This window comes from Megascapheus bottae, chromosome 7, assembly GCF_031878675.1.
Source record: "Megascapheus bottae isolate mThoBot1 chromosome 7, mThoBot2.hap1, whole genome shotgun sequence".
Taxonomy (NCBI): Eukaryota; Metazoa; Chordata; class Mammalia; order Rodentia; family Geomyidae; genus Megascapheus; species Megascapheus bottae.
Genome location: NC_143515.1, coordinates 33,771,958 through 33,796,542, shown reverse-complemented (window position 1 = coordinate 33,796,542; position 24,585 = coordinate 33,771,958). Strand labels below are relative to the sequence as shown.

Sequence of the window (24,585 nt, the reverse complement as noted above, 5' to 3'; positions counted from 1 at the left end):
ATTATATAAACTATTACCTTTCTCTCAAGTTTTCTCAATTCCAAATCCCCTTCTTTTGCAAAATGGAATATATGATTCAATAGTATATTATTACTTACGTATATATGAGATTAGTCTAATAGTAAGAAGTGAATACCAATACCAAGGACCTCAATAACTGATTTAGGCAAAATGCGATGTAGTGTTCTATGTTATAAAGAGACTGTCATTCTTTTGGATCGGTATTTTTAATGAGAACTACATTACACAACCCAACAAACCTCTTTTTATATGACCAGTAGCAAGTTATTTAACTAAATCAAATTTATCTCAAGAACATCAGAAAGAACAACCAATTCAACTACTAAAAACAATGAAAGAGGAAGAAAAATATTTTACACAACAGCCAGGTTTCAGTAGCTTACACCTGTAAGCATAGCTACTTGGGAGACTGAAAAGGGAGGACTGCAATTCAAGCCAGCCCTAGCAAAAATTCTTAAGAACACTTCTTAATCCACAGTTAAATGCAGTAGACTATACTCATGCAGAGAATAAGACCCTATCTCAAAAGTAACTGATGAGAAAGTTCAGGATGTGGGGCTCAATTGTTGGTTATAGCCCCAGGAAGTACAAAGACCTGAATTCATGATCAAGTTGGTTTCATTCCATGTATACAAAGTTGGTAGAAAATATGCAGACCAGTAAATATAATACACCATATAAATAGAATCAAAGACAAGTATTATATAATCATCTTAATTGATGTAGAAAAGGCCTTTCACAAAATTTAATATTCTCTTATAACAAAAGCTCTAAAGAAACTATGAATGAGGGTAATAAAGATTTTTAAAATGATAAATATTATGAAACCTATATCCAACAACAGACTAGCTAGGGAAAACATAAATTCATTTCCTTTTTAAGTCAGGAAAAATACAGGAGTGTCCCCTTACTTCACTCTTATTCAATATAATACTGGACTTCCTAGCCAGAGTAACAAGGCAAGAAAAAATAACAGATTTCTTAAAAGTCATCAGAAAGGAAGAGATTGTACTTTGCACTTTTACCATGAAGAGGCTATGAGAAAGACTAGGACAGATCATGTAAAAAGCTATAATTAATTCACATATAAAGTCCAGAACTTTGAATATCTGCAGTCACATAAGCTTGTCTGCCTTCATTAAAAGCAACTTTACCTCAGTCAGCCCAATATTCTTCCTTTTAATGACATTTTGCAGACAGTTGCTCAGAGTTCTAGTCAGCAGCAGGTTTGTAGATTTACGAATCATGTCATCAACTTCAGTGGAGCTGAAAAGGAAGTGTTAAAGAGTCAGTCCTAGTCTAGAAAACAGAATATCAGTGGTTCTAAAGAACAGAACTCAGTAGTAGTAACAAAGAAGTAGTAGATAATATTTACTATAGGTCAGAGTACCATAGGTCCTGAGTACAACCTCATTTATATTTTGTTTCAATTTCAGAAGTTCTTTTGCTGGCTAGACACTGCTGTCTAGATTTTATTTCTTTATTTTTCCCTTATATTATAATTATTTGTACAAAATGGTTACAATTCAAAGTAGATATTATCTTGGGTCACTGGATATTTCCAGGATTTTATTTCACTGTCTCAATATTGCACAGTTTCGGAGAAGTTTATTATATTTCCTATAATTATACATGTATATGATATGTATTGTTTTGAAATTCTCTTCTCCATACATTTTCATCATTTCAACTATGATATATTTAAGTATTTTTTGTTTTTTTACTATTACTAATATTGAATGGGGCTTTCAAACCTTCAGTCTCTGATTTAATGTCCTTTATTATTGTTTAGTATAGTCTAGGCTTATAGTGAACATTAACGTCATTTAAGAAGGAAAGTTGTCCTGTTAATGAAGTCTACTAGAGCTCTACTACTATGTGACCTTTAAGAAAAAGTCATTATCTGTAACTATTTCTTCTTTCCTTTTCTCCCAGTTTTCTCCCTCCTGGATATACTATTCTTGACTGTTCCACAGAAGTGCTTCTCCACTGAGTTACACTCCAGACTTAATAAAAGTTAAGAACTTGTGAGGACACTTTGAATTAAAGTTTAGGTAACTTCTATTGACCTGTCTTAAAGTTCACTGATTATTTCTTGAGTCTTGTCAAATCTATTGATGAGCCCCTCAAAGGAATTACATCTAAAATTGTTGCTATTTGATTCTATAATTTCCATCTTTCTTCTAGAAGTCTCTATCTGATCATAGTAGTAGTATTTCAAACTCATAATTCTAGCCACCTGATTATCAATTAGCCTGATTCTACTAATTTTACATTATCTCAACATGAATTCTTTTCATTGTTTTTATAATATATATTTTGTTTGTTTGTTTTGCCTGTACTGGGACTTAAACTCAGGGCCTGAACATTGTCCTTGGACACTTTTTGCTCAAAGCTAGCACTCTGCCACTTGAGCCACAATGCCACTTTTGCTTTTTCTGTATACATGGTAGTGAGGAATGGAACCCAGGGCTTTGTGCATGCTAGGCGAACACTCTACCACTAGACCACACTCCCAGCCCCATCTCATATATTTTTTTAATGGAGGTTAGAAATCATATGGAAAACAGAACAAGTTGAAATAAACTATCACCACTTGGAAATTGCCATCTCTCTCCCTTTTCTAGGGTATTAGTTGGAAATTAAATTAGTACAGATAGAAATCGAGGACTTGAGCTTGAGATTGTTGTTTACCTTCACAGCCTCCAAAATTTCAAATACCTTTATTGGTGGAATAGGACTAAAATGGTGCTATAGTCCCACAGAGTTGTTAACCCACAACACTTTTGTGCCAACCATAGCTTGCAGCTATATGAAAGATCTCTCTCTCTCCTCTCTCCTCTCTCTCCCTCCCTCCCTCCCTCTCTCTCTCGCTATATGTATGTGTGTGTTCTTGACTATTACCAATAATATATACTACTTCCACTTGATACTCCATTCTTATTAAGCTGCAAGAGTAAAAGAACTTCTCTTGACAAAGACAGCTTCAGTCTTAGGTATATCCTCTCTGTCAGATGCTCAGGAGTATGTCTGGCTTTCTGTTTGTAGATCTGCAATGGTATAAGATCTTGAGGATAAGGCTATTTTCTACTCCTCCCAAGGAATACTAATTCTCTTTTTCAGACCAGGAATAGGGCCTAGTGGTAGAGTGCTCACCTTGCATGTACAAAGCCATGGGTTCAATTCCTTGGAACCACATATACAGAAAAGGCCAGATATGTTACTGTAGCTCAAGGATAGAAAACTAGCCTTGAGAAAGCCAAAGTACAGTGCCCAAGTCCTACATTTAAGCCCCAGGAATGGCAAAAATATATATATATATTTCCTTCTTCCAACATGCATTATCTGTTTTTTTGTTTTGTTTTGTTTTTAATCTGTGGAAACAGGGGGGTTTTGGCCATTTGTCTGTATGAATAAGGATTTGAACAGGGAGGACATAGAGCTTCCAACCTCTTCTCAGCAGTACTACAGCCCCTTCTCCATGCCTGCAACATCATCAGTGGTTTTTGCTGATCTATCACACAACTCACAATCATTTTTATGAACATCAATGGAGGTTCATGGGAAGGAACATGAGTGAGTATAAATGACCCCTGGGTCTGGGACTTCTAACTAGGAGTCATATACTATAGAACTATAGAATATTAACAATCCATTAAGATTTCAGTAAATTTTCTCCTCCTCACTTATAAGGTGATTATCCTATTCTTTAATCTGCCACAGGTCAGGGAGACTTCATTCTGTCTCTTTTTAAGAGGGACAGTCCCAATGTGTGCTAGAGTACTTCAATGTCTTGTCATTTCAGTGCACTGATTGGTCCTAGAAATGTTTTAATTTGTCAGCTTCTTTTTTCTCATTGCTAGAGAGTAAACAATACTCTTTCCAGCTTTCTCACAGAAATGTATTTTTAAGTGTTCTCCATACGCATGATTGGACACAGAAGACAGACAGAAAATACTTTATAAAAAGTGCAATTGTTTGGTAATACACTTGGGAGACTTTCACATTATCACTTTTTGTGTTAGTTTATAACACCAAAATCATTAAAAAGGCATGCTTTCATAATGTTACTTTAAAAACTATGTGTATACTCTACTTTTTAAAGTCAAATGCAAATGTTAAACATTATCTTATCATCAGACTACCATTTATTTAAAATGCAAAAAATATTCAAAAATTTTATATCCTTAAAATTCACACAATTAGATAATTATTGTCTACAATTTAAAGTGGCTTTTATCCAAAGAAAAGGAGAGCATTATATGAAAAGAAACTTTTAAGTTTCATCTAAGAATATTACCCATGAGTCTACATAGAAACCTCAAGCCAGTGTTTATCTTGTTTGAGAGGGCCTAAGATTAGGAAAGCTAATTGTTTTTATACCTATTGTCTCATTTGCCATGTTAATCTCAACCTAAAACAACTATGATTGACAAAATAATCTCTGTTCATCCCAATGACAAGGTACACACACTTTAGGATAAGGATAAATGTCAACCAAAGAGTAAAACGCAGTTGTAAAATTCTCCTAAACTGAATGTTTAATTTATACTGTCAATTTGAAACACATCAAATGGGAATTTTCAGCACAAATGCAATATATTCAAGCAAGAAAAGGGTATTTTAGCAATTGGTTCCTATCTCTTTAGCATATTAACCTCAAGAAATGAGTTATAGGAGGCAATTTAACTACGTTAAGTTACCTAGCAATATCCTCTAGCCCACTCAGTGCTGAGGTCATCTTGCCAACAGGGCAAAGGATAGGGAAACTAGTGGTGATTAAAAAAAAAAACTGGGATAAAAATAAGTTGGGGGAACCTTTGAAGGCAATCTCATTTTCAAGAGAACTTTTCTATAAAATCAGTCTCATTTTCAAAGAAAAACAATAAAATTCATTATTCAAACACCATATTTGATATTTTTCACAGTAAGAGTATTCAAAGATGTGATTCCAACTAGTTCATTATTCAGGGTAGCCTAGAATGTAATATTTCCATTCATATATTCATTAATTCATGGTCTGTAAATATATTGAGTTGAGTGTGGAAGATACTGAGCTAAAGGATAAATGTTTCTATCAATGAGAAAGCTTTTCAAATGTCCTCATTTTGTGTTAGGATTGGATATGATACAGGTCCTATACAATTCCACATTTACCATTAATTACTAAATTCCTTTAATTAGATACTCCTTGAAGACATATAGTATTTATTAGTATATAATGTCTTGATTACCAAGTAATATCTAAAAAATAAGAAATTATCCTTGATGTATGGTAAATAAAGCAGTACCTGTACAAGGAAATAGCATCTACAAAAACATATGTACACAAGTAGAACAAAATTTCCCAAGGAGTTTGTCGACTAACCCCTAGAAGCCTAAAAATATCATTGAACAAAATGTTAAAATTAATCTATGAAATTCCTATTTCCCAGTAAGTTTTTAATAGACATGAGTGAAAGTACAAAAATGTGAACAAAATACTACAGCATTAGATGCAAATAAATTCTTTTCAAAAGTGAATATTTCCCCTTTCATTCTAAATATAACAATAAACCAATATCATGAAGTGAATGGCTTATGCTGAGACTTTTTAAATTAGTCCTCACGGAATACTAAAAGTTAACCAGAACGAGGTATGTAACTGGCTTACACCTGTATTCCTGGCCTCGTAGGAGGCTGAGAACTAAAGATCACAATTTGAAGATAGTCTGGACAGGAAAGTCTGTAAGATTCTTTGTCTCCGATTAAATATCAAAAACGCCAGAAGTAGAACTGTGGCACAAATGATAAAACACCAGCCATCAGTGAAAAGCTAATGGATGGAGCCCAGTACGAGAACACACATGCACGCGCGCACACACACACACACACACACACACACACACACACACACACAAATTTGAAAGAGATAGGTATAGTAGTATTCCCAAAAAGTAGAGACAGGAAGACCATGAGTTCAAAGCCAGGCTGAAAAAAGTTAGCAACATCTTATCTTAGAAACAAAGTATAAACACAAGTGCTTGGTTTATGGTACAAGAAGCAGAGAACATGCCTGGCAGGCATAAGGCACTGGAATCAAACCCAGGACTATGGAAAAAGAAGTTTTCTAATATTTATTTATTGAATCAAGTCTTAGCATTTGTTTCACTGATGCTATTTTATATAATACCTTAGATGAAGATCTTCTGAAAACTTCAGACAGGCATAGATAAATTCTTTAATCTGGTTGTAAACTTTTGGCACAAATTCAGAGAAAGGAAACTTTTTGGGGAATGGTTGCTGCAAGTAAAAGAATTAAAAGCAAGTCACAAACATACATTGAAGAAAGGTATAAAATATATTTGCACAGAAATACAAAAGAAATGTTGAAAGGGGTGACACTGACTAAGATGCACTGTATTCATAAGCAGCTTTGTTAAATGATCACTCCTATGTACCATTACTTAAAGTTCATACGTGAATATATATATACATACATATCAAAAGAAAATATTGCAAAAGAAGCTTTCTTTTCATATACATGACAAACTCAACATTTTTAAAAAATGTCTCCAAAAATTTTTGATGTTATAGAGAATAAACATAAATGAAACAGTAGGAGCTAAACAAATAACATGATCAAAAGGCTACATAGTGTAAGAATCTACGTATTTACTACTGTGGAACAGTGAAAGTAGATGATAGAAACTAGATTAGTTCTAGAGCCTGAAAATAGAGAAAGAATTTATTGAAGAAGCAGCATGAAATTCGGGAGAAGGTGCAACTGTTCTCTAATATAATTATAGTAGTGGATACATGACTAAATATATTGTCAAACTTATAGGAAGGCATATTGCAAGAGTTAAAATGCACTTTTTTGGGGGGGGGTGGAGGGAACTTCCTTAAGAGTTAAATAAAAGCAAATATGTAAACATATAAACCAATCTGTAATACTCCTACCAATTCTTTCAGAGGTAACAAATCCCCCAATCTATCTGCAATTCCCAAAATTAGAATATTCCATTTTTCTGAGTCCCAAAAAGAGTCCTTGAAAACATTTTACAAGTCTAATCTACTGAGTAGAAGGTTGTTAAGTTTCAATGAAGCTAATGAAAATAATTTTAAATGATGTTAAAACTGCTAGAAGTTTATTTTTTAAAAATTCCTTACCTTGAACATAGGCTCAATGGTTTTCCTCATTTGTCAAAATTAGTATAAACCTTGGACTCTCCTAGCAGAGGTTTACAATAGTGTAAAACCTAGATACATAAGGCCCTATAGGATGAGGCTAAATAAAAGGACCTCCAGGATATGGAAACAAGAGCCATATAATGTGTGATTGTTTTTCTTAATACTATATTATTTCTCATCTCTTTTGTTGATCCTTGGTTTTCTCATATTGTTACAGTATCTTACTTATTGTCTGGTATATTTGTTTATTTGAAACAGGATAGGGAAGGGGGAGAAACAAGATGAGGGAAGGGGGTAAAGGGAGGGAATTGGGGACAAAAACATGAGAAGGGGTATCAATGTTTGTGAAGTAATATACCTTCTCTATGGTGAATATAATGTAACCCTTCTATTAATTATAATAAAAAAGAATATTAAAAAATTCCTTACCTTTTCCAGTTCTGTATCTTGGAATGGGAATTGTCCTACCACCTTTTTATACATATCTTCAGATGTCACTGGTATGGGACTATAGTTGTCTGAATCAAGTATGTTCCTATTGAAAAAAAAAATAATGGGAAGCAGGGAAGGAGCGGGAGAGAAGGGATAATATGTTAAATCCCAGAATTTCTGATTAACTCTAATAGTTACACATGTAACTCAAGTCAAATGACCATTTCCCTCTTCCTACTTCATTCCTCTACAATACAGACATCAGGGTTTAAATAGGAAAGGCCATCTTTTACAGCAAAGTATGCTCAGAAACAAAGAAGACACAACCATAACATGATCACCTAATAGTTGAGATTCATAAATGGGACAAGAAATTTTTAGGGAAGTGAGAAGTGGACAAAGAATATGTCCTCTAGGCTGTTTCTGTTTGTTTCAGTAGCATACATTTGATTATAATTATTTTTTATAACCCCATACAAGGTAATCATTCTTGCTTTTTAGAAAAGCAGCTAAGAAAAGGAACATCTTTAATAAATACAAACTCCTTTCATTTACTTCATCTACTTCTTGGAACTAACCACAAATTACTTTGCATCTACAGGTCCTATATATTCATGGAGGAAGGCATCATGTTGCAGGTAGGAAGATTACTTAAGGTACAAGAGTAAAAGTTTAAAAAGAAGTAACGCAGTCAGTCACCAATGGTTCATGTCTGTAATCCTAGCTACTCAAAAGGCTGAGAATAAAGTAATAAAAAGCCTCAAGGCTAACCTAGACAGAAAAGTTCAAGTGATTCTATCTCAAAAACAACCAACAAAAAAAGGAGCTGAATTGAAAGTGTGGCTCAAGCTGAAAGAGACAGACAGAAAGACAAAGACAGAGACAAAAAACAAACAAACAAAAAAAAAAACTCTCAAATGAGCTGACATGGGTTATATGTGAAGAATATAATCCAAAGAAGGAACTGCAAGAAAGTATTTCTTTTATTATTTCATTCCTATTGCTATACCTATTGAAATAATATACCTCAAATACTGGACTTTATTTTCTGGGCATGAAAAAGAAAGACAAATAAGTCCTCAAAACAGATTTGTCAAAGCCTAAATTATTCATCACAGCTCAAAGAATACTGCCAAATAAGTTGATCATGAAGTAGATATGATCCTCAGAGAAAAAAAATAAATAAGTCACAAGACGATCTGGATAATATGAATTCATGAATCTGACACTATCCAAGGAAATAAAAATGTAAAATAAGAGTGTGGAAATTTTACAAGTACAAACATTAGCAAAGTGAGTTTGGGTATTTTTGAAATATCTTTTTGAAAGTCATTGTAATTCAGTCAGATTCTAGATCATAATATAGAGCAGCTAGAACAATATATACGTATATGTGTGGGGTGTGTGTGCACATGCGTGTGTGCCACATAGTCTTACTGCTTCTTCTTACAACTGCAAAAGAAAGCATGTGTCCACACAGGCATATATACACCAAAGTCCAGGTTCTTACCTGAAAATACCTGCCCACTTCTTCAGCAGTGTTTCACTATACTGGTCTCTGATTTCTAACAGCATGTCAAAAAGTTGGTTCACAGGAAAACCATATACCTATAACAAATAAGAAAATATTTTCATTTTCTTTTCTTTTTTGCGGGGGGAGGGTCTGGTCCTGGGCACTCTCCCTGAGCTCTTTGTTTTCTGGTGGTTAACTAGAGATAAGAGTCTCACAGACTTCAGTGCCTGGGCTGACTTTAAACTTCGATCCTCAGATCTCAGCCTACTGAGTAGCTACAATTACAGGCATGAGCCACCAGCAACCAGAAATAGTTTCATTTTCTAAAGTAACTTTTTACAACCAGAGAGAGATTAGGCATTGAAAGTCATTTTGAACCAGGTGCGATGGCTCACCCCCATAATCCTAGCTATTCTGGATGCTGAGATCTGAGGATCAAGGTTCACAGCCAACTGAAGCACTAAAGAACATGAGACTGTTAGCTCCTATTAATCACTAGGAAATGGGAAGTGGGGCTGTGTCTCAAGGGGTAGGGCAGTAGTCTTGAGTTGAAGAGCTCAGGGACAACACCCAGGCCCAGGGATAGGGTAGTTGCTTTGAGCTGTAGTGCTCATGGACAGTGCCCAGGCCCAGAGTTCAAGCTCCATGACCAACAACAACCACAACAAAAAGCCATTTTGTTTCTTTGGACAATAAATTAAAACACAATGGTAGAATTACCAATTCCCATCTAATACCTAGAATTCACCTCTCAAAAATTAAAAAATACAGATCAGAACGTCAAATCTGTAAGAGAAAAAAAATGATAAAAATCAATAGATACTGTCAGTTAAGTTCTCCCTTCAGCTATTCCAGTAACTTACTGTCACTGTTAGTAGTAGTTGTTAGTAGTATCTTATAATACTAGGTAATTGAACATAACACACAGTTGAAAGCAAGCAATCATCTCTTAAACAGCCAAAATAAGGCTTAAATTACTTAAATATCATATCTACTATAGCCAGCGCTTCAATTAATTGATTTGATATAAAAGAAACAAAGAGAGAGGAAACTAAGTAAGACTAATTCATGAACAGGGTAAATTCCTGGAAATTCTAGATAAAGCAATAGGAAAGATCTCAAGGCAAACAATAAAAACTACAAGCTTAAGTAGACAACATAAAGATTTAGAGCCAGTGAAATATTATTCTGGATGAAGAAATACAAACAGGACTCACATACCTGAAGTGTATCAGCAAAAAGCACAATGAGGTTCTTCAAGTCTAACACAAGATTTGGATCAGAGCAGTAAGACTAAAGAAAAAAAAAAAGGAAAAATTTTCTCATCCACTATTAGTAGTCAGTTTTTGCAGTATTGTATTTTATTTCACCTGATTCTATCTTACATTTCTTTCTGATTTTTTAGAAAAGATCAGTAAAAATCTTTCAAACATAGAATGGGTAAAGAATACACTTTGGAGAATGATGGAAGGGGTGACTGATTTGTTGAATGGTAACCCTCTATACAACTACTTTAAAAAAAAAAAAAAACAATAATTTCAGGGACCAGAAGTGTGGCCTAGCGGTAGAGTATTCACCTAGTATGCATAAAGTCCTGGGTTTGGTTCCTGGTTCTATATATACAGAAAAGGCCAAAAGTGCTACTGTGGTACAAATGGTAGAACCCTAGTCCTGAGAAAGTTCAAGGACAGTGCCAAGTTCAAGCCCAAAGATTGCTCTTCCCATGCCCCCTCCCCAAAATAATAATAATTTCAGAAAGAGTAAATTTTGAATCTTCACACATTTGAAAATACCTTTTGTTTGATCTCAAACTAAAATATAAAGGTTTAAATACAAAAATTTTGTTTTCTGTCATTTACCCTGCCTGATAATGAATACACCCTTTTTTAAAAAAAAAATTTTATTGTAATTAATAAAAGGGTTACATGATATTTGCCAGATGGAAGGTGCATTAATTCACATACATTGATACCCTTCCACATGTCTTGGTCCCCATTACCCTCCCCCAACCCCACCTCTTGTTTTTCCCCCTTCCCTGTCCAATTTCAAGTAACCAAATACAAACGTATCCAATATATCAAATAACAAAGTGAGATATTGTGATAATATGAGATAACAAAGGAACAGCAAAAGAGATGAGAAATATAGCACCTAAAGGACAGCAATCATTCGTTATATGGCTTTTGTTTCAATATCCTAGAGGTCCATTCAATTAGCTTCATACTATATGGCCTTATGTATCAAGTTTTTGCTCTATTGGAAATCTTTGCTATTAGAGTCCAAGGTTTCTACTGGTTATGATGAATGAGGGAAACCATTGAGCCTAAGTTCCTTTGAGTCTGGCTTACTTCGCTTAATATGATTTTTTCTAAGTTTTTCCATTTCCTAACAAATGGGGCGATGTCCATTGTGCACAAATACCACATCTTGTGGATCCATTCATCAACTGAGGGACATCTAGGTTGGTTACATATCTTTGCTATGGTGAATAATGCTGCAATGAACATTGATGTGCTAGTGGATTTAGTATGCCCTAGTTTCTAGATGGTTGGGTAAATGCCAAGTAGTGGAATTGCTGGGTCATAGGGAAGCTCTATGTTTAGCCTTTTGAGGCACTGCCATAACGGACAAAGGCCTCATATCTAAAATATATCAACAGCTCAAAAAATTAAATCACTCCAAAACTAATCTCCAAAGTAACAACCATCCCATTAAAAAATGGGCCAAAGACTTAAAGAGAGTCTTCTCTGAAGAAGAAACAAAAATGGCCTATAGACACATGAAGAAATGCTCAACATCTCTGGTCATAAACGAAATGCAAATCAAAACAACGCTAAGATTCCACCTCACTCCAGTTAGAATGGCCAGGATCAGGAAAACTAATAACAACAGATGCTGGAGGGGATGTGGCCAGGAGGGATCACTACTACACTGTTGGTGGGAGTGAATACACCCTTTTAACTTTAAAAATGGTTTGATTGGGCCGGGAGTTTGGCATAGTGGTTAGAGTGCTTGCCTAGCATACACGAAAACCTGGGTTCGATTCCTCGGTACCACATACATAGAAAAAAGCTGGAAGTGGTGCTGAAGCTCAAGTGGTAGAGTGCTAAGCCTTGGGAAAGTCCAAGGACAGTGCTCAGGCCCTGAGTCCAAGCCCAGGACTGGCAAAAAAAAAAAAATGGTTTGATCTTGTTTTCATTGCAGGGAAATTATTACAATGCTCTAACATCACATGGCCTTTTCCTTCTCCACTCAATATATACAAAAGAATATAATAGTACCCACACTTTCTACCTATCTTTGAATATTTTCCATCTGTTTGTGGCCTTACTCTATATTTAGACCTATACAATTGAGTTTCATGATCATGAAATGATATGAAATCCTATTTATATCCTTGTCTATATGATAAGTCATACATTTCCAAGAAAACGACTTTTTACACTGCAACTTTGGGGGGGGGGTTGCTAATATCAATGCCCTCCTTGCTAGGCTCTTTAAATTATATAGTATATATCAACAAAAATTAATAAAACGTACATCTACAATTTTACTAATTCAAACTGCATGCATCAGAAGCTCCAAGTACAGTGCCATCCTTCTTTAATGAGAAAACAACATACTGACTTCAATAATAACCAAGTGTGAACCCTTCCTTCCTTTCTCCCTTGCTTCCTTTCTTTCTTCCTTTTTTGCTTCTTTCCTTCCTTTGTTTTTGTCTTTGTTGCTTATGGCTAGTACTCTCCAACTTGAGACACACCTCCAGTCTGACTTTTTCTTAGTTAATTGGAAACAGAATCTTACAAACTTTTCAATTTGGGCTGGCTTCAGACTACTATATTCCAAGTCTCAGATTCCTCAGAGGAAAAGACTATAATTGTAAGCCACCAGGGCCCAGTTCTTTTATAGGTTTAATTATTTACATTTTTAATTAATAGAATTTATTGGGGGAGACAATTTTTAAATGCGTGGGTACTTTGGATTTTATTTTGGCTAATAATATTATAAATCAGGGGGAAAGATGCCCATCCATGCAATAATAAAAACTACTGAGGTTTTGATTGGCAATAAATTAAATTGATAGATTAAGGAATTTGCCATTTATGCAAAGATATGAAAGATCATTTTAGTCTTAAGAAATAGCCATACATGGGCTTGTGTACATAGTTATCAGTTAATAATGAGTCAATAATGAGACAATTTAGCATTCTAATTTATTAAATAATTCTAATTGAATAAGTAATTTAGAGATGGCATTCTCTAGTACAAGTGGACTAAAATTCATGCCACATTAAAATATAAAAATATGCCAATAAAATATGGAAATTGCTAATGAGGACACTCGATTAAAAACTCTCAAAAAATAATAATATTGCAAATGCCAAATTGTGTTTAATGTTTCTGTTTATATTGATAACAGAGAGAACAATAATAGAAATTCTTATTACTAAGAACATACACAAAAGTGAGTTCAGTGTGGGAGGATAGAGTAATTTGAACAAGCTTCTTCCATATGCCTTTGAAGGACATATAATACTTCCAAGTGGATCTACCAAAGGCAGAAATCTGTTGATTTTAAATCAGTGAAATATGGGACAATATATATAATCAATGTTAAGGGAGAACTTCTCTGGGCTTCTTACATACCGAGTGGGTACGGAGCGCTGCGATGGTTTTTGAAAGTGCCATTTCCCACAGTTCATCAATGTAGGCTCTATTTACTAAGCCCTGTGTTGTGTGTAAAATGTGATCTTCAACCACAAAAAAGCTAAGATTGAGGAGAAAAGAAAGTATAGCTGTCAGATTACTGTTAATTACTATCACTGAGATTTACTTAAGAGCTGCCATTAAATTTGAAGTTAGTTGTCCCATTTCTTATAAAAAGCTATTCAAAATAAATAAATAAAAAGCTATTCAGTATCATAAACAAAACTATTACTTAGACAAAGAATTAGATTCATGATCATATTTTCTTACACATTTCTACAAATAATTAAGTTATGTTTCTATAAAATTTTAACTATGTTACCCAGAAAACTGAAAGGCAAATAATGTATATAGCAGATGAAGGTTAATTTCAAAATATTGTTAGAAGCAAATGATCAACACTTTTAAAAAGTAATTGATTTTAAACAGATAATCAAAGCTGTCATATATAATTTTAGCATCTTGACATACAATATGACAAAGTAATTTACCTCACATAGATTTCTACAACAAAGTAAGAAAAATGAACCTTATGGAAGTTTTTTTAAGAAAAGCATACAAAGTTACTTTTCAATATCCTTCTTGTGGCTTTTCACACTACGCATTTAAAATAAGCCTATTTTTATGTTGCCTACATGTTCATTTTAATTAAGTCTATATAAGGGAATTCTTATGTAATATTTAAATCAAAATGATAAATTACACTAAAAAATTTAAACCTAATTGTCAAAAGAGAAAGAAATAATTTCCTGTTTTTAGCTACAGCTATCGTTTTATAATTAAAACAAGTTGCCTGCATATTGGATGCCTATATGAGAATTCTAATTCTATACAAACTATGTGTTATAGTATTAGTAGTATGTATGTACATATGTACAGAATATATAGTAATATGTATAGAATAAATGTGCATATGTGTGTATATAGTATGTATAGAATATATGTGTGCATGTATAAGTACATATATGCATGTATATAATAGCATGTATAGATATATGTGTGAATATACATATATGCTTGTATATGTATACATATACATCAATCTATGAGGGGGTGGCAAACAAGAACCCATGGGACAAATCTGGCCCATTGCCTGTTTTAGGAATATTGTTCACTTGGCACTCAACCAGGCTTACTCACTTATGTATTATATATAGATAGTTTTAGACTACAACAGCTGAAGAATTGAGAGTTTATATAAACTCATAAGTCTAAAATACTTTAGTATTCTGACACTTTTAGAAAAAGTTTGCCAATGTTTGATTTTGGATCCATACTGTAACCTAGAATGGAGAAGCAAAACATTAAGCATAAAATTGCAATGTTCTCCTCTCTTAAGCCACATACACATATACACACACACTTACCACAAATATCGTCCCTAACTATAATGTTTAAACCAAGAGGTTATTTCCTTTAAATCATAAAATAGGATAAAATAATAAAAATGAATAAATCTCAAGAATAAAAAATGTCTCAGCAAAATACGATTTTTCCAAGTTTACAAGGCCACGTATTGAAAGTCTATAAATGTAAAAAATGTGTATATATACTCACCCTACAATTTGATTAAAATATTTCCTGTAGCCATCTAAAGTTTCATGCTACAATGAAGCACAGAAAGTTATTGTTTATTACATTAAAGCAAAATTCAAGTTGATTATTTAACCTAAACTTAATTCCCTACATTATAATGTAGCAATAATAGTACTTATAAGATTGCAGTGAGAATGCAATGAAAAATTTAATTAGTTGTTACATCAATGGCTGACAAATGGCTAATAATACTAGTTGGTATTATTACTGCAATGCGCATCCACCAAAATCTGTCCCAGAAGGTCAGTAAACATACACCATACTCAAATCTAACAATTCCAGACTGGGCGAGAGGCATTGCTCAAGCACCAGCTATGAAGCAATCCTAGCGTGCAAAGGTCTTTAATTCAATCACTATAAAAACAAACAGAAGGAAAGGAGAGAAAAATAAAATATGGAGCAAATGTAGATGACAATCCTACCATGTTAGATGGAGGCTGGAGTACCAAACGAGCTTGTTTTCGCCTCTGTTTTCGGTAATAGTTCTCAAATGTTTCTCTGGCACCCTATAAGCAAAAAGAAGTAAGTTGACATAATTAGACCAATTCCTTTTATAATTAAAGGGAAAGAGAAAGTTCTGACTCTAGAATTCAAGGATCTATTAGGTTCCTTAAAATCCACTGTTATAGCCAGACACTGGAAGCTCACACCTGTAATGATAGGTTACTCAGGAAGCAGAAATCTGAGGATCATGGTTTAAAGACAGATTCAGCAGGAAAGATGATGAGACTTATCTCCAACAAATCACTCGGAAAAAGCTGGAAATGATACTGTGGCTCGAGAAGGCTACCCTTGAGTAAAAGATGCTGAGCAACAGCACCCAGGCCCTGAATTCAAGCTCCAGGACTGGTAAAAACCAAAACCCATTGTTTTAATAATAATAATAACAACAGTATAATAGTAGAAAATAAATAATAGTAGAAAATAAAAATACTGCTGCCACTTATTGAACATTACAAATATCATAAGGATAAATACATAAATTCTTTGTAATGAAATTATCAAACCTTAATCACTAGCACATCAAAGCTATGTTCTAAGTCAATTATCACAAATTCAGATAGTGATACAACCATCCTATAGGTTATTGTAAGAAATAGGAAGCTTCCTTAAAATAGTGTGGAATTTTCCAGAAGAAAACTGCCAGGATTCAGGCTTCACATGAATCATAAGGAAAGGGCCAATAGAAAATCGGGTGAGGGAAGAACTAGGGAAGATCCATATTTCCAGATATCTGGGACGGAACTGAACTCCAAAAACAAGAAACAAATTCCTTCATAGTCTGGCTACAGAATAAGGTTTCTGAGATCAATATAAAAGATGTTCAGATAACAATAGCAAGTTTATAAGCTCAAAACTCAAGAGCTCTATAGACAAAGTGTCTCACCAAAATTCATGTCCTTTCCAAAGTAACCAAAACTGGAAATAGCACAACTACAGGGTAATTAGCTAGTGCCAGGTGTATCATAACACAGTATCATTAGTAGAAAAGAAGAAAAGACTGGAAGAGAGGCTGGGAATTTGTCCTAGTAGTAGAGTGCTTGCCTAGCATTCACGAAAACCTGGGTTCGATTCCTGGTACCACATACATAGGAAAAACTGGAAGCGGTGCTGTGGCTCAAGTGGTAGAGCACTAGCTTTGAGAAAGCCCAAAGACAATGCTCAGGCCTGAGTTCAAGCCCCAGGACTGGCCAAAACAAACAAAAAAAAAGACTCAAAGACAAACACACAGGGAGAAGACCACAGGATGAAGGAAGTAGAGAATGGAAAGATCTAACTGTAAGACAAAGAAAACCAAGGATCACTATGAGAAACTAGACAAGAGATGAGGAGTCTGCTCTGTTTCAAGGGGAGCATTATTTTTCTGCAATCTTGAATTACAATTTCAAGACTCCAAAACTAGAGTTGAGCACCAGTAGCTCATACTTACAATCACAGATACTCAGGAAGCAACAATCATAGAATCCTGGTTCAAAGCCAGCCTGGGAAGGCAAGTTGGTGAAATTCTTACCTCCAATTAACCACCAAAAACTGAATGTGAAATTGTGGTTCAAATGGTAGAATGATAGTCTTGAGGTGAAAAATGCCTAAAGGTATCAAATCTAGGCCCTGAGGCTAGGCGTTAGCCCTAAAACTCCAGAACTGGGAAAAATTAATTTCAGTTCTTTATAGCCCTGTTGTTGTTTGTAATACTTTGTTATAGCAGATATACAACTCTAATACTAGCTCTAAAATTTTAAATACCATGCTCTAGTTATGATTAAATAATCTTCATAATCAAAAGGGAAACAGCATAACACAGACGTAAAAAGCACTGGAGTTTTGGAACCAAGCAAATACATTCAAATAGTGATTCTGCCCCTTATAACTTATATAAATGGCTGTATAACTCCTCTCCCACTATTTAACTTTCACTTACACTGGTGCTGTGGTTTTGTCATCTGTTGAGCTGCTAACCTCATATGGTTGTTATAAGGATTTAGACAATTTTTTAAGCTATCAGAGAAATATCTATCTGGTAAATGATAAGCATTACACAAGTGTTTATTTTATAAGATAAAATCAATGACAAAAATGAAAGCCCTGTCCACCACTGGCAGAAGTGGCTCTTGTAGTGATCTACTTCAATTTCCTCCATTTCCTAAAAGTATATGGAACTTTATTCAAGTAACTGCTTTGTTGCATTACTAAATTGGCTCTCAAATGAGAAAATTGACTTAAGGCAGTAAATCATGCAAACACACTAATGTATCTCAAGAACGAGTAAAGAGTAGTAAACTTTAGGTTGGTGAGTGGCTAGTTTACTATGTTGCTGTTGGACTTTTACCCATGGTTCCTGGTTTGTTATGACCTAGTACAACTTAAAAACAAAGTTCTTAAAATGCAAAAGTGATTATAACTGTATATACATTTTTCTTCCTATAAAATGAAATCAAAATAATAGGACAGCTCTTTCAGGTCTTTCTTCATGTATAAGTTGAGGAAGTAAATGGTTCTATTTAAGCTATACATGGAAACTTTTATTCAGTTTGTTAAAGTTATTCCCCACTTGTCACAATTTCAAAACATAGTGGTATTATTAAATGTCAAGTACATTCTCTACACATTCAAGGAGTTTTCATTTTAAGGTTAACAGTCCTAAAGGACCTTTATTATTACAGTTTGATATTACAAGTTCAACATGGTTTAGAACCAAGATATACTTACCAGCGATTAGGGAAGGTCTTCTTTCTAATTAGACCATTAGATACTATTTTGTTGTTGTTGTTGTAAATGATAAAAAATATGTAGGACAATATTCTACATGAAAACCAAGTCATGAATCTTAATTCTAACCTGGAAATAGTTTTGCTATTCAACTATTCCTTCAATAGAATAAAAAACAAAAGCAAAGGACAAAATTATCTACTAAGTCTGGCTTCCTCATTTACAAAACCAAGTTGGATTTTCCCTTGTGAGTGCTAAATAAATTCACCTTTAATGACTCTATTCCCTCAGCCAGTTTTGTGGGCTGGAGGCATAAAGGTAGAATTTGAGAACTAGACATTTTGGTCAGGGTCACTGCCAAACACGGATGGGCCATGCCTATAATCCTAGCCACACAGGAGGCTCAGATCTGACAGTAGTAGTTCAAATCCAGCCTAGGCAAGAAAGTCATAAGACTCCTATCTACATTCAATTACAATAAAAATCCAGAAGTGTCTTAAGTAGTAGACTACTAGCTTTGAGTAACAAAGCTCAAGAACAGGACTCAGGCCTCTAGTTCAAACCCCAGGACCAACACATTAAAAAAACAAAACACAAAAACAGGTCAACAGATCAACCAGAGTGGTTACACTCTCAAACCTTAATATTAGAATAAAAAGATCATGTTGAAGATATAAATAAATATAAAACAATAGGCAAATGTGGGCCAGGAGTTTAGCTTAGTGGTAGAGTGCTTGCCTAGCATCATGAAGACCCAGGTTCAATTCCTCAGTACTACATGCATAGAAAAAAAGCCAGAAATGGTGCTGTCACTCAAGTGGTAGAGCTCTAGCTTTGACAAAGCCCAAGGACAGTGCCCAGGCCCTGAGTTCAAGGCCCAGGACTGGCAAAAAATAATAATAAATAAATAAAAACAATAGGCAAATGAAAGTTTGTTTTATATTCCCTTTATGTCATATCACAATGTTCCAAAGGTTCTGCAGTAATACATACAGTATCACAAAAACAAGTCTGCAACATCTTAAGATATGGATATACAGAATTGTCTCTGGCTTAACTGAATTCAAGACTGAATTCAACAAATTCAATGTAAATTTTATTTAAGAGTCAAAGACTAGTAAATAAACCATCAATATATACTATTAAATAACCATAATAAAATGAACTACAGAATCCTATGGATTGAAGTGGGCTCTGGGAGAAGGGGACAGACTGAACAGATATTGGAAAAGCTTCTCAAGTGAAAAATAAGTCAGAAGTGTCAACTAAACAGAAAAAGGAAGCATGTTCCTAGAATGGACAAAGAGATTTCGAAGAAAGCTATCACACATTCTAGAATTTGGAAGAATTTCCCACTCCTGAAACATCAGGGTGTGAGTACAGGGCTGAGGAGGAGGTGGAGGAAGAGGAGGAGGAGGAAAAGAGGGGGAGGGGGAGGGGCAGGGGGAGGAGGAAGAGTCTGAAAGACTTTGTGAGTTATTTAGTCATCTGTTCTAATGGCAGTAAGAGTTTTAGACATTTTAAATATTATAACATAGTCGATAGAATACAGAAAGAAAAAAATAGGTTCAAACATATCAGTGAGATTGAGGCAGTTACTCATTGACAACTGATGGAATATGGATATAAGGTATAGGAAGGAAAGAAGCAAGTGCACTGGCCTTAATGTGAGTAAAAGATTTTTTGGTACCATTTAATAAGAAAGAAAACACATGAGAAAGATATACAGTTGACCTGCATTATTCACAGACTCTGTATTGGCAAATTTGCCTACTTCTTAACACTATTTCTAACTCCAAAATCAATACTGAGAATTCTTTCACAGTCATTCACAGATGTGCAGAATTTTGAAATTTTTAAATTATCCATTGCACTCATTCCCAATTAAGGTCAAGCAAGGCAATCCTCCCCTTCTTGTTTTCATACTGCAAACAAGTATCATTTTCAGTCTACCCAATACCACGTTTTTTACATTTTTGTGCTTTTTGTTGATTTTGCTACTTAAAATAGACCCCAACTATTGCACTAAAATGCTGAGCTCTGGAAGGTTTGCAATGTGCCTTACAGAAAAGTTCTGGGTTAGATGAGCTGCAGACTTTAGTAAAGTGCAGTAACCTTTTCCTCTTGCCCCACACTCCAGCAGATTTGAAAAGGAAAATCACTGAGCCACAGAGATCCCCAAATATTGCAGTCAGAATGAGTCCCTCAAAATACATATACTGAGACTTAAGCATAAAAGTGATTATATAATGAGAGAAGAGCCCTCAGAGATGGAATTAAATCCTTTTAAAAGTGCTTGATGGTGTGGGTTTGCCTCCTTCCAACTCTGTTGGCCCATGAGAATACAGCAGTTTAAAAAAAGACCATCTTGGTCACTATAAACTGAATCTGTCATGGCCTAGACCTTATACTTTCCAGATTGCAGACCTATGAGAAATAAATTCCTATTGGGACTGTGACTACTATTGTTATGGCAACACAAATGGACTGTGATACTTAGTCAGATATTCATCAATTCAGATTTATATGTTCAAGTCAAAATTTTGTTTTTCTATGTGAAACTGCATTTTTACAAAAAAGGAAAGTTAGTCTTATGAAGTTTTTCATAATACAGCAGCAAAGATATATCACTCAAAAACCAGATCTTTTAAATCTATTCAACTAACCAAATAGAAATAAAATGTTAATGATCAGTCTTATTTATCAATATAAGTATAAGCTTTCATATTTTTATGCATCTAATATATCCTGGTAAAAGTAAGAATGACTTGAACATGTACATCCCAACTGAAATTGAATCTAAATATTCTATTTAACTTTAGTCTGTTTTATCATAAAGGTATCTTGACAATATGATAACTGAATTGACATACAAAGGAAAGCAATAGAGTGCACTGAATAAGCATTTAAAACTAAAAATTCAACAAGGGAAACCTTGAATTCTTCATGTATCCAGACATGTATCTAGATGTACGCATAGTAGCACTGGTTGTCACTGAATGCGGACCAATGAGTGAGACTTTGCATCTTTACCTGTAAAGGTAAAATTTGCTGCTAACAAACCTTAAAGCCAAATTCTGTAGCCATAGATTTCAAATGTATACCATTATTCAAATAAGTCAGGATCACATGACCCAACTGTTAGGGGGGGGAGACAGAAGGCTAGCCAAAATGACCTTTCTGTGGGTTTCGCTTTCTCATAAAAGGTGAAAATGCCCTTTATATACAGTTAGCCCTTCATATCTGTAGGTTCTGCATCTCTGGGTTCAATCATCTGTGGACTTTAAATATATCCCAAAACACTCAAGCTCTCGCTGTACTGAACTTGCACAGACAACTTTTCTTGTCATCATTCCCTAAACAATACAGTACAGTAACTACTCAGATTTTATATCAGGCATATCACTAATGATGTAATATGGGAGATGTGCGAGGTTATATGCCATGTTATGTAAGAAACTGAAGCATTCAGACTTCAGTTTCAACCTGTCCTGGAACCAACCCCCAAAGATCCGAAGGGATAGTACAGACACTCTGAGTACATCATACAATTACTAAGTCTTCTACCTCTAAACATTAGTGGTATCTTCATGCCTTGTTACACAGAGAAAAACAAAATTTATATGGGATACATCCTCATAAGGGCCATTCATCTACACAGCAGACAAAAGGATAAACCTCACATCCTTTCCACGTAGTATTTATAATGTTATTATCTTGCTCAACAGATATTCATAGTATGTCTTTCCTGGCAGATATTGATTGGTATGCAATCTATAGAAGAGTGTGCTAAGTCCTTCTCACTGACCACAGGATAGAAAACAATATTAGATTGTGAAGCAGAATACATGTAGACAAAGAACTAGGGAGGGCAATGGAAAAAGGGAAGCACATACCACTGTTCTTCTGGCTTTGCCTACAGGAAGCAATATTTCCACTTGGTCTTGGATAGTCTGTAATTTCACTACCCTGACTGCAGCTGGAACTACCTTTTAACTATCATAGCATCCAAGTGAAGACAGGTTTATTCAGAGTTTAAAAGAAAAGAAAAAAAAAGAAAAAGAAAAAACTGAAAGGGCTATTTTAATTTGCTTCCATGTGTAAAGGGTAGTACTTTTCACAGGGCCCCATAATGATGTTCAGCGGGATATTACACTTCACCATATGGCTAATTTGCACAGCAGGCCCAAAGCAGGACTTCTTTCATTAGAGCTGCCCTAAAGATCAGACTGCAGAAATATGTATAAAAAACAATCCCAGGATGCCCCCTATTGCTTAAATCTAGAAACATTCGATTCCCAGGTACAAACAAACACCCATTCAGAGTTCCCATTGTAAGGTCATTCAGGAGTCATGGAGGTACATATCGCATTAGAGCTTTGCAAAGTATCTGAATTTAAAGGGCCACAACATTGTTAAAACACTTCGAAGAATGAACTGTTATTTATGGAAAGAACAACTGAACTCAAAATCTGACATTTAAAAATATCATTACTTCCCAATGCCCCCAATTCTTGGTTTCATTCAATTAGTTTACTACAGTGAATCTACATAAACTTCTGACCTTTTTTGACAAGAGCAGAGGCAATCTGATGTTCTACAAGAGTCCTGTTTATTTTGAAGATGGCCCTATAACCTGTGTTTGTCTTGGCATTTCCTCCCCCTGCCATACCCAAGCATGAACTACAGAAGAGCATTCCCTCCAGGGACTGACACAGTGTGCAGGATTGAAAAACAGAACAAGAAAGAAATCTGATGTCTAATGATTATGGAGCAGTTGAGTCTGTGCTTTTGAAGAAAGTAAACATTATGATTAACAATCTTAGCCTTTGTAATTAGCTTCCCGCTTCCAAGACAGAGTGTTAATTTATTAAATATTTTAACAAAGAGTCTTTTATTATCAAATCCCATTCAGCTGGCTCCTTTCATAGCATAAGCAATTACAAGCAATAAAGCTTTAATTGATGACTACTTTTTATAACCTTTGACCCAAGATGATAAACAGTTGTACCTTAAAGTGAAAGGGTAAACCTCAAAGGGAATGGTGTCTTAATCATGCTTAGTAAACCAAACTGTTTAAAATTACAACTTACTTACTTGGCTTGGACAAAAATGCAGACTTCCTCTATGATTAGGCTAACTGATCAGAGAAAGATTTGAATTTCACTTTTAAGAAAAGTGTCCTTTTGTTAGGGAAATAATACCCCCAAATAATCTATATGTAACTCTGAACTTATATTGATTATTTAAAAATATGATTCAATTAATCTGTAGTCATTAACAAGAGAATTTTATTTAGCCTAACTCAACATAATTAAAAGACAAATGATGGTACTAAAAACACTATAATTAAAAATATATACCTTCCAAGTCCCATCGCTCCATACAGTGATGTCTAACGTACCAGGGACTACTAAGGGATTGTGACTAGGCAGTAAGTCAAAATACTTGCCCAACAATGAAGGACACCAAAAATTATTGAGAGAGTTGCCTACACATGATAAACAAGGACATCATTCCTTTGAGTCAAGAAAATCGGGATTTCTTGCATTTTCTACAAGGAACTATTCCCTGTTGCTAGTTTTACAAAGTTATATTCAAATGCCAAATTTCATACTGCTATTTTTAAAGAATGTTTCTTAGAATCTAACTCAGACCTGATAATCTTCTAAACTGCTAAGGTGCTTCACTATTTGAAAGTTCAAACTTTCCCAAATAAATCTCTAGTCTGTTTCATTCTGCCAATATTAATAGGGTCTCTGAAAAATTACTAAAGAGGTAATAGGGAAATGTGGCGTTGAAAATTTTAAATAAAACAATGCCATCATCTTACTAATTACAGTGAACAATTGTCCTCGGAATGAAAGACAGGGACTTACAGGAAGGTATACATACTAGGCATACAGACTTTAAGTAACTGTCCATGTATACAAGGA

The 24,585-nt window shown here is 34.6% G+C and overlaps 1 protein-coding gene across 1 annotated transcript in view; it reads right to left on the bottom strand.

The window, feature by feature from the left end:
- Positions 1-24,585, bottom strand: part of Exoc6b (exocyst complex component 6B) — a 457,316-nt gene that overhangs the window by 223,854 nt on the left and 208,877 nt on the right. The window contains exons 9-16 of the mRNA XM_090336705.1: positions 15,865-15,948; positions 15,404-15,450; positions 13,787-13,907; positions 10,361-10,432; positions 9,137-9,234; positions 7,624-7,729; positions 6,194-6,303; positions 1,176-1,287 (exon numbers count right to left, since the gene is read on the bottom strand). Of these exons, the coding sequence (XP_090192831.1) occupies positions 1,176-1,287; positions 6,194-6,303; positions 7,624-7,729; positions 9,137-9,234; positions 10,361-10,432; positions 13,787-13,907; positions 15,404-15,450; positions 15,865-15,948 (750 nt within the window). The remainder of the gene's footprint in view (positions 1-1,175; positions 1,288-6,193; positions 6,304-7,623; positions 7,730-9,136; positions 9,235-10,360; positions 10,433-13,786; positions 13,908-15,403; positions 15,451-15,864; positions 15,949-24,585) is intronic.